Source organism: Pediculus humanus, genomic scaffold (assembly GCF_000006295.1).
Source record: "Pediculus humanus corporis 1103172107369 genomic scaffold, whole genome shotgun sequence".
Lineage (NCBI taxonomy): Eukaryota > Metazoa > Arthropoda > Insecta > Psocodea > Pediculidae > Pediculus > Pediculus humanus.
Genome location: NW_002986997.1, coordinates 67,539 through 76,313, shown reverse-complemented (window position 1 = coordinate 76,313; position 8,775 = coordinate 67,539). Strand labels below are relative to the sequence as shown.

The window sequence follows — 8,775 nt, the reverse complement described above, 5'->3', positions numbered from 1 at the left end:
GTGAGATTTGATGGTAGTTTAAGTTTTTCAAGAGGGAGTTGTGTAGAATTTAAATTAAACACCTAAAAATAAATTTTTGATGTGTTTTGAAAATATTATTTACCAAAGTAAAACAAAATACCTTGTATTTTACCTTTCGAGGCATCTTTCCCAAGACCAATTCCAAATCTAAATCTACTGGATGTCTTTTGTTTTCACGCTCCCAAGAACCGTCCATATATTTTGAAACATTAAACGTTTCTTCTTCGGATAAGACTACCTGAAAAAGGTAAAATAAATAGTCGCGTAATGTTACATTTAATTATAGTAAAAATAGTGGATGAATTAATAAATTATCACCTTTCCGGTTCCGGTTACGACACCGACAAAATCTATAGGACACCTTTCTCTATCAGCTATTGTTTGTAAAAGAGGCGCATCTTCTTCTCTACACAGAAGAGCATTGCTTTCTTGATATTCGGCACCCCAAAGTTCTAAAGCGCTTATGCTAGGATCGCCAAGAGTAAATTTTTTTGTGAATATGACGGCGCCAACGGGCTCGACGAGTTCTTTGAGGACGTTACCTGAAATCATAAATTAAAATTTCAACATGAAATTTTTCAATTATTTAATAGTTCGGGTTTAATTTAAAAATCATACCGTTGCCACCTGCGCCTTGATCGTGAATACTTAATATTGGATTCATTTTTCCCAATTCCATGCAGCCTCTTATCACCCGATTAAGTTTTTGTTCCATTTCCGCATCACCTCTTTGAACGGCTCCAAAATCTAATTCGGCTTCGTTATCACCTTGAACTTCTACGGAACTAGCAGCTCCTCCTCCTACACCGATTCGATATACGGGTCCACCAACTTTAACTACCTGCATTCCTAAGAAACATTATACAATACGATGTATAATCGACTTTATAAATTCAAACTGTAACCTTTTTTTGAGCATGTCTATTCTTTTTTTTTTTTTTTAAATCGATAATAATTAGTACCTTTTTCCGGTGACATTTTCGTAATCATATTGTCTTCCATCGTTCCAAGACCTCCACTGAACATAATTGGTTTAATCCATTCTCTTCTTTCATTTTTAAGTTTAAGGCCGAACGATCTAGCGAAACCACTAATAACGGGTTCTCCAAATTTATTTCCATAGTCTGAAGCTCCATTACTCGCTTCCACAATTATTTCCAATGGACTTGCGAAATTATCTGGATATTTTAAAGTTTTGTCTTCCCAAGGCAAATCGTATCCTAAAAAGAAATTGTTTAACTTTACTTAAAGTGTATTTAAAATATGAAAAACTCAAAACGTAACATTAAATAGATACCTGGTATATAAAGATTACCAACGCTGTAACCAGCAGTACCAGCTATGTAGTAACCTCCTCTACCAACGCATTGTACATCACGCAAACGGCCACCAGTTCCGGTGGTTGCTCCACTAAAAGGTGCAACCCCAGTCGGAAAATTATGAGTTTCAGCAGTGAAAATTAAGTGACATTTTCCATTGATAAGAGTAAAAGGTGCTGCTTTCACTGTTGTTTGTGGTCTAAATTTCTGAATAGTAAAACCCTCGATGGCACTATCAAAAATATTATTATTATTGTTATCATCATTTTTAATTTATTAAATTTGACTTTTTAATTATATATATATATGTACCTGCTGTTATCACTAAACTTAATCACGTTATTGTTATTAGAAAAATTCTGCGTGTTTATTATCATGTCAATGAGGGAATCTTTTTCTTCAACTCCATCGAGTACCATTCGTCCTTTAAAAAACCAATGGCGACTATGTTCGCTATTTGATTGAGCCAAATCAAAACATTCAACGCTCGTTGGATTTCTTTTTAATTTTCTTTGAAACAATTCGGTATAATAATTCAAATCCCAATCGTCGAAAGCCAAACCTATAAAAAAAATTAATCAAATTAATTTTTATATATATATATACATTAAATAAAAAATTTTTATTTTTTAGAAGTTCATTAACCTAATTTTTGATTGACAGTTTCCAAAGCTTTTCTTCCTTGTCCCATTATATCAATTTCAAACCATTTTTCCGGTTTTATTCCTAAATCGAAACTGGTTAAGGGTTTTTCATAAGGAGTTTGTGTCATTCTATCGTGAAGAGCATTAACAACTTTTTTTTTTTGGGTTTGAGTAGGAGGTTTCCGATATATAACCTGATAACGAATGGATAATTCGAGACGTTCGATACCAACAAGACCAACTGATTGACAAATTGAAACGGCATTACTTGAAAAAGCCGTTGAAAAATTTAATCTGAAAAAAAAAATTATAATTCTTTTCATCACTAATGAAAAGGGTACAATTTATTTATAAATTTCAATAATTAATTCATGTCTTTATTATTTTTTAATAATTTCTTTTTTTTGGGGAGGGGTGGGGGGAGAAATACTTTAACAAACCTAGGTCCGATTTCAATAACATCTCCTTTATTAGAATCTAAAAATGTTGAAGTTTTAAGAGTTTCCGGATTGTGAGGAGATCCCAAAATCCATTTTAATTTTTTTTCATCTTCGCCTGATAGTTTTTCCTTTAATTGAACATTAAAACAAGATTCGGTTATAAGTTCTTGAGCATCGCTACATATTTCTTTTATCGAATCCAATTTAACTGATGTTGCACCCTCGCTCAATCCTGGAACTCTGTAGTAATGAACGACAGTCATCTGAAATAACAAACATTTTTCAATTTAAATTCCATCACTTAGCCCCCCACATTTTAAATAAAAAAAAAAAAAAATGGAAATAATACGTAAAATATGTTCAGATCATCCGTTCAAAGTTTACATCAAAAAAAAAATTTTTTTTTTTTTTTATTTAAAAAATATTTTCTTTTGTTGTTGAAATAAATTATTTATAACAATTAGATAATAATATTTGTGATAACAATATTCTTACCTCAGTAAACGTAATTCTCACGTGAATGAAATGATTATTATTTATTATTATTATTATTATTATTACCTTAACAAGTTTAAACCCGACTGCTAATATAAAACAGAACCAACAGAATATTTTTTTTTAAAGATTAATATTGACCTTTGACATCATCTTTGCCCCCCGTACAATTTAATAATAAAAAAAAAAAAAAAAAAACCGATTATGAAACACTTATAAACTTATGTATTTAATTTAATTTATTTGTTTTTTTTTTTTAATAACCGAACGGCCTTTAATCCGTTATTTTATTTATAACTAACCGTTTGAAATTTTACACTTAATTAAATAAAATGAAAAACAAATTATTATTAACTGCGTAATATTCAACAATGCTTTTTTAAAATTAACATTTATTATTTATTGTATTTTATTACCATGAAAATATATTAATTAAAATTATAGACGTATCACATTCATTTAATTATTATTATTATAAAATTTTAATTAACTAAATTATTCCATCTATCTCTCGACAAAAAAATAAATAATTATCATCATGTTCTTATTTTAAATACGTCATTTAATTCTAATTTAAATAAAATAAATAATAAAACAAAGAGTTTTTATTATTATCATCATTATTTACATTTGGAAACAAAATATTTATTAAAAAAAAATTTCTTTTTTAAACACTTGTCCTATAATTTATATATATATTAACTTATGATTAAAACAATAATAATACATTAAAACAAAAAAAAAATAAAATAAATAAATAATATGCAGACTTTGATTATAATTTTTCCCTTGTAAAATAAATTCATTAATAAACTATTATGATTTTGTTTTTCATTAAAAAAAAAGAACAATAACAAAATTAAAAAAAATAAAAAAATAAATTTAAAATGTATAAAATAAATAAATAAAATATTGAAATATCGTTTTTTTTTTTTAAATTTTATAGATTAAAAAAAAAAAAAGAAAAAAAATTTAATAAATCTTAATATGGCGGATTAATAAAAAATCTTCTGCTGTCATCAGATTATTAAAATTTTTTTCATTATATTTTTTTTTTTTTTTCCTAATTAAGAAACGTAATCGTAAAGACTACTTAACGATTTTATAAAAATCGAAATTATTGTCTTCGTTTAAAAATTATACCGGAAACCGATTAATTATTTTCATTTATTAACGGCTTTTCCAATTCGCAAATGTGGATGTTTGTTGAATACAATGGTTCCTCTTATTTCATTTTCTAAAGGTTCAGAATAAATATCGGCTGTCAGTTCGGTAGGATCTACTTCTTTTTCTGCTTTGGCTATTTGTACACCTTCATCTACCGTCTTACGAATTTCAAGATCAATTTTCTTAAAAAAAAAAATTTTTTTTTTGATAATAAAATCAAATTTTCAAATAAAAATAAATAATTTTATGTATTAATGTCGAAAAGTTTACTTTTAATTCATCGAGTGTGACCAATCCTGCATTTATTATTTTTTCTTTGAAAGACGTTACTGGATCTCTAGTTTGTCGAACTTCTTGAACTTCTTCTCTAGTCCTATAACTTGTACCTGGATCTGACATTGAATGACCGCTATATCTATAAGTTGCTACTTCCATTACCAAAGGGCCCTTTCCTGCACAGCAATGATCTATGGCAAATCTTGTCGCTTCTCTAACAGCAAGTACATCCATACCATCAACCTAAAAAAAAAGGTTTTTTTTTTAAATAGTAATTTTTTCAAATGATATTCAAGACTTTTAATTTTATATTACTTACCCAAATTCCAGGAATATAATCTCCTCTACTGTAATATGTAGTAGATGCAGAAGCTCTCTCTGCGCTTGTTCCCATTCCATAGCCATTATTTTCGCATACATATATTACAGGTAATTTCCATAAAGCAGACATATTATATGCTTCAAATACTTGGCCCTGATTCGCAGCTCCATCTCCGTAAAGAGCTATGCAAACTCCTCCTGTATTTAAATATTGATAAGCAAAGGCAACACCAGCTCCCAAAGGCACCTGTTAATAAATAAAAATCAGGTCATTAATGTGAGTCAATACAATTTATACATGCTACAATAAGTAAAAAGTAATTTTAAAGTGAATTTTTAAATAGAAATAATTGTTTTAGCAAAACTCACCTGAGCACCGACGATTCCATTTCCACCGAAAAACTTGTCACAGTACATATGCATACTTCCTCCTTTACCTCTTGCACAGCCTAATTTTTTTCCTGTAAGTTCACATAATATTTCTTTGATTGATATTCCCATTATATAAGCCCAACCATGATCTCTGTAGGCTGTTATAATTCCATCTTGACTTCTCATGGCAGCTCTCATGCCTACACAACAAGCTTCCTGCCCAATACTGGTTAAATTTTAATTTGAGACGTAAAATGAAAAACTTAAAAAATGATTTACCTGTCCTGAATATAAATGGCAAAACCCTCTGACAATTTTTTCCTTGTATAAACTACCAGCTGCAGCTTCTAATCTCCTAATTGTATTCATTTCTGTGTAAAATTTAAGAGCTTCATTTCTATCAATTGTTATATTAGTTGATGGTCCATTGTCTAGCTTGTGAAGTTTATAAGGTTTTGTTTCAAAAGAAGCAGATGCAGAGGAAGATGCATTTCTTGATAAATTTTTTAAAATTGGCAAAGTCTAAAAATAAATGATGTACTTAATTAGTGTTTCAACAAATTAATATTCAATAAAATTTCAATCAATAAATAAAACTCAATAAATTTTTTATTGAGATTCTCAATAAAGGTCAATACTAAATTATGAGAATCCAATAAAATTTTTTAAGAACGCAATTAAAAAATTCTTTTAATTATTTATATAATGAATAATTTAAATTAAAAAATTCTGATTTATTATATATATTTGTGTTTAAATATTAAATTTAGTTTGAAATAAAATTAACCAGGTATGTGAAAAAAAAAAAAAAAAAAAAGAAAAAAAAAAAAAATTTTACCTTTTGCGGAGACGGTAAAAATAAACTTTTAACGGTGAAAAGCATAATGAATAAATAATTTTTTTCAAAATAAATTTAAAAAAATACTTATAATTATTTTATACAGAATTAAAATTCAAATAAAAAATATAAAAACGTCTTAATAAAAAAAAAAAAGAATTAAAATAGTATTGGTAAGTTCTAATCCGAAAAAAGACGACAAAATTCTCTTTGAAAATTTTTGGAGGGAAAAATTTTCATTTCTTAAAATTGATTTTTTTTTTTTTTTGTAATTATAAAAAATGAATAACGAGGATTTTTTGTGTGAAAATAAATAATTGTAAAAAAATTTTAATTTTTAATATATCAAAAAAGGTTAAGGAAAAACAAAAATAAATAAAACCTTGATAACTGATATATTTGCAAAGCATGAGAAAATGATTCCTTCAGGTCAGATAATCATTTAACACTCTTAAAATTTTCATAGATGATAAATTAATCATTTATTTTAAATTAAGCTGTTGTTTTTAATTAATTGCTTTTGTAAGACAAAACTTTCAAAAAAAATAGACTTATTTGAAAAATTTTTTTAATATCTATTATAATAATAATTACTAATTATAGTTTAAAAAATTTTATAACATTATTTATTAACCATCTACTCTTTTCATATCAAATTTTAAAAAAATTTCTAAACTAAATAGTAAAAAAGTTATTTAACTTATGTAATCTTTTGCCTAAATGTTTAAAGAAATTTTTTCTCCTATTTGTCCCTTGTATAAAGCTAAAATAGGTTGGACTTCTTCTTTAATAAATTCAGTAACCTAAATTTTAAATACAGAAATTTTTATTTTTATTCGAAATTTAAAAAAAAAAAAAAACGAAAAAAAAAATTTAATTTAATGCTAACCTGTTGAGGAGCTCTGCCGATAAATGTTGAAGGATCTAACAATGAATCCAGTTGATTTATAATTGGTTTAAAATACTGATTTTTTTTAATTCTTTCTACAAGATCATTTGCTCTACCAAACTCTTTAACTTCTCTACCAGCTTCGTGTGACAAAACTCTAATGTTCTCATGGCATTCCTTGACAAAAAAAAAAAAAATTTTAATTTAAATCAAATTATTTATTAAAAATGTATTAATTAAAAAATTTAATTACTTGACGATCTCCTCCAGCCTTAACCATTGCCATAATAACATTTTCTGTACTCATAAATGGTAATTTTTCTTTAATATGTCTATCAATAACTTTAGGATAAACGATTAAACCTTCGAAAACATTTTGCAAAGTTAAAAGAATGCTGTCTGCTGACAAAAATGCTTCTGATAAAGTCATTCTCCTATAAAAAAAAAAAAAAAAAAAAAAAACAAAAGTTGTAAACACAATTTATAAAAAAAACAAACAAACGATAAATTATTACCTATTTGCAGAATCATCCAATGTTCTTTCAAACCACTGAACTGCAGCAGTATTTAAAGGATTACTAGCTAGAGTAATTAAATGTCTGGCAATTGAACAACATCTTTCACTTCTCATTGGATTTCTTTTGTAAGGCATGGCACTTGAACCGATTTGAGTTGATTCAAAAGGTTCTTCTATTTCTTTCATGTTTGCCAAAATTCTAATATCTGAACAAATCTAAATCAGTAACATTTCTAATTTTAGGTTAAAAATTGTTGTACAATTACTAAATTTACTAAAGATTACTGTAGATAGTACATAAATTGCCAACTCTCTAATGATTCATTAAATTATTATTTCGAATGAAAATAAAATAATTACAAGAGTATTATACCTTGTGAACGCTAGCACCCAAACTGCATAAAACATTAACACATTCAATGTCAACCTTTCTAGAATAAGTTTGACCTGTGACAGTATATGATTTTTTAAATCCAGCAGCTTTCGTTACAAACTCATCTAATTTTTTAACTTTCTCAGAATTGTTTTCAAAGAGTTGCATGAAAGATGCTTGGGTACCTGTTGTACCTTTGACACCTCTAAATTTAAGATCCTCTAAAGCTCTTCTCAATGCTCTTTCATCCATCAACAAATCTTGCAACCATAAACATGCTCTCTTTCCAACAGTAGTCAATTGAGCAGGTCTAAAATAATAAGTAAATATGAAAAAAATAAAAATTTTTTTTTTTCTCTCTCAAAGGGATATATCCTTACTGTAAATGAGTAAATCCCAAAGTTGGTAAATCTTTGTAATCGAGAGCAAATTGGGATAAAGTTTGAATACAAGCTGCTAATCTGGGTAACAAAATTTTAAAACCATCTCTAATTATAATTAAATCAGTGTTATCACCAACATAGCATGAAGTTGCTCCAAGGTGAATAATGGGTGCTGCTAGTGGACAACATTCGGCAAATACATGAACATGAGCCATAACATCATGCCTAGTTTTTTTCTCTTCATCTGAAGCTTTGACAAAATCTATATTATATAAATTTGCTTCCATTTCTTTAATTTGTGCGTCGGTTATATTTATTCCGAGTGACTGAAAAAAAAAAAAAATTTAATTAATTAATTTTAATTAATTTCGCGAGTGTCATTATTAAACTTATAGCTTATTTTAATCAAATGTCATTAATAATCACTTTAATTCAAGTGAATATACTTACTTTTTGTCCAGTTGCTAAATAAACCCATAGTTTTCTCCAAGTTGAAAATTTTTTCATATCGCTAAAATTATATTTCATTTCTGTCGATGCATATCTGGTTGATAATGCAGATCGGTAATTGCAATATTCATTATTTTCTTGGTATCCACCGTCCATTTTTTTTTTTTTTTTTTTTTAAATTTTTAATATCGCCTTTGAAACACAGTTGAAAAGTTTTAACAAAGTATCTAACTTCGTTATAAAAAAAAAACTACTACTGTGGGTCTACTT

General features: G+C 27.1%; 3 protein-coding genes across 3 annotated transcripts in view; all 3 read right to left on the bottom strand.

Annotated features, from left to right (window-relative positions):
• The window catches only part of Phum_PHUM009790 (Phosphoribosylformylglycinamidine synthase, putative), a gene marked incomplete at both ends in the record, with an annotated part of 5,391 nt that extends 2,704 nt beyond the window's left edge, over positions 1 to 2,687 (bottom strand). The window contains 8 exons of the mRNA XM_002422692.1: positions 61 to 259; positions 340 to 563; positions 640 to 870; positions 984 to 1,241; positions 1,319 to 1,572; positions 1,653 to 1,902; positions 1,986 to 2,278; positions 2,425 to 2,687. Of these exons, the coding sequence (XP_002422737.1) occupies positions 61 to 259; positions 340 to 563; positions 640 to 870; positions 984 to 1,241; positions 1,319 to 1,572; positions 1,653 to 1,902; positions 1,986 to 2,278; positions 2,425 to 2,687 (1,972 nt within the window). The remainder of the gene's footprint in view (positions 1 to 60; positions 260 to 339; positions 564 to 639; positions 871 to 983; positions 1,242 to 1,318; positions 1,573 to 1,652; positions 1,903 to 1,985; positions 2,279 to 2,424) is intronic.
• Positions 2,688 to 4,082: 1,395 nt separating this feature from the next.
• Phum_PHUM009780 (pyruvate dehydrogenase E1 component alpha) lies at positions 4,083 to 5,938 on the bottom strand (the record flags this gene model as incomplete). The annotated part of the gene is made up of 6 exons (XM_002422691.1): positions 4,083 to 4,244; positions 4,357 to 4,605; positions 4,682 to 4,930; positions 5,053 to 5,271; positions 5,335 to 5,577; positions 5,894 to 5,938. 6 exons carry the CDS (start codon positions 5,936 to 5,938, stop codon positions 4,083 to 4,085), a joined length of 1,167 nt encoding a protein of 388 aa, XP_002422736.1.
• A 671-nt stretch (positions 5,939 to 6,609) lies between these two features.
• Positions 6,610 to 8,661, bottom strand: Phum_PHUM009770 (adenylosuccinate lyase, putative; the record flags this gene model as incomplete). The annotated part of the gene is made up of 7 exons (XM_002422690.1): positions 6,610 to 6,696; positions 6,783 to 6,959; positions 7,036 to 7,216; positions 7,298 to 7,515; positions 7,673 to 7,982; positions 8,053 to 8,381; positions 8,506 to 8,661. The coding sequence occupies 7 exons, from the start codon at positions 8,659 to 8,661 to the stop codon at positions 6,610 to 6,612; spliced, it is 1,458 nt and encodes a 485-aa protein (XP_002422735.1).
• Between the last annotated feature and the right edge of the window lie 114 nt (positions 8,662 to 8,775).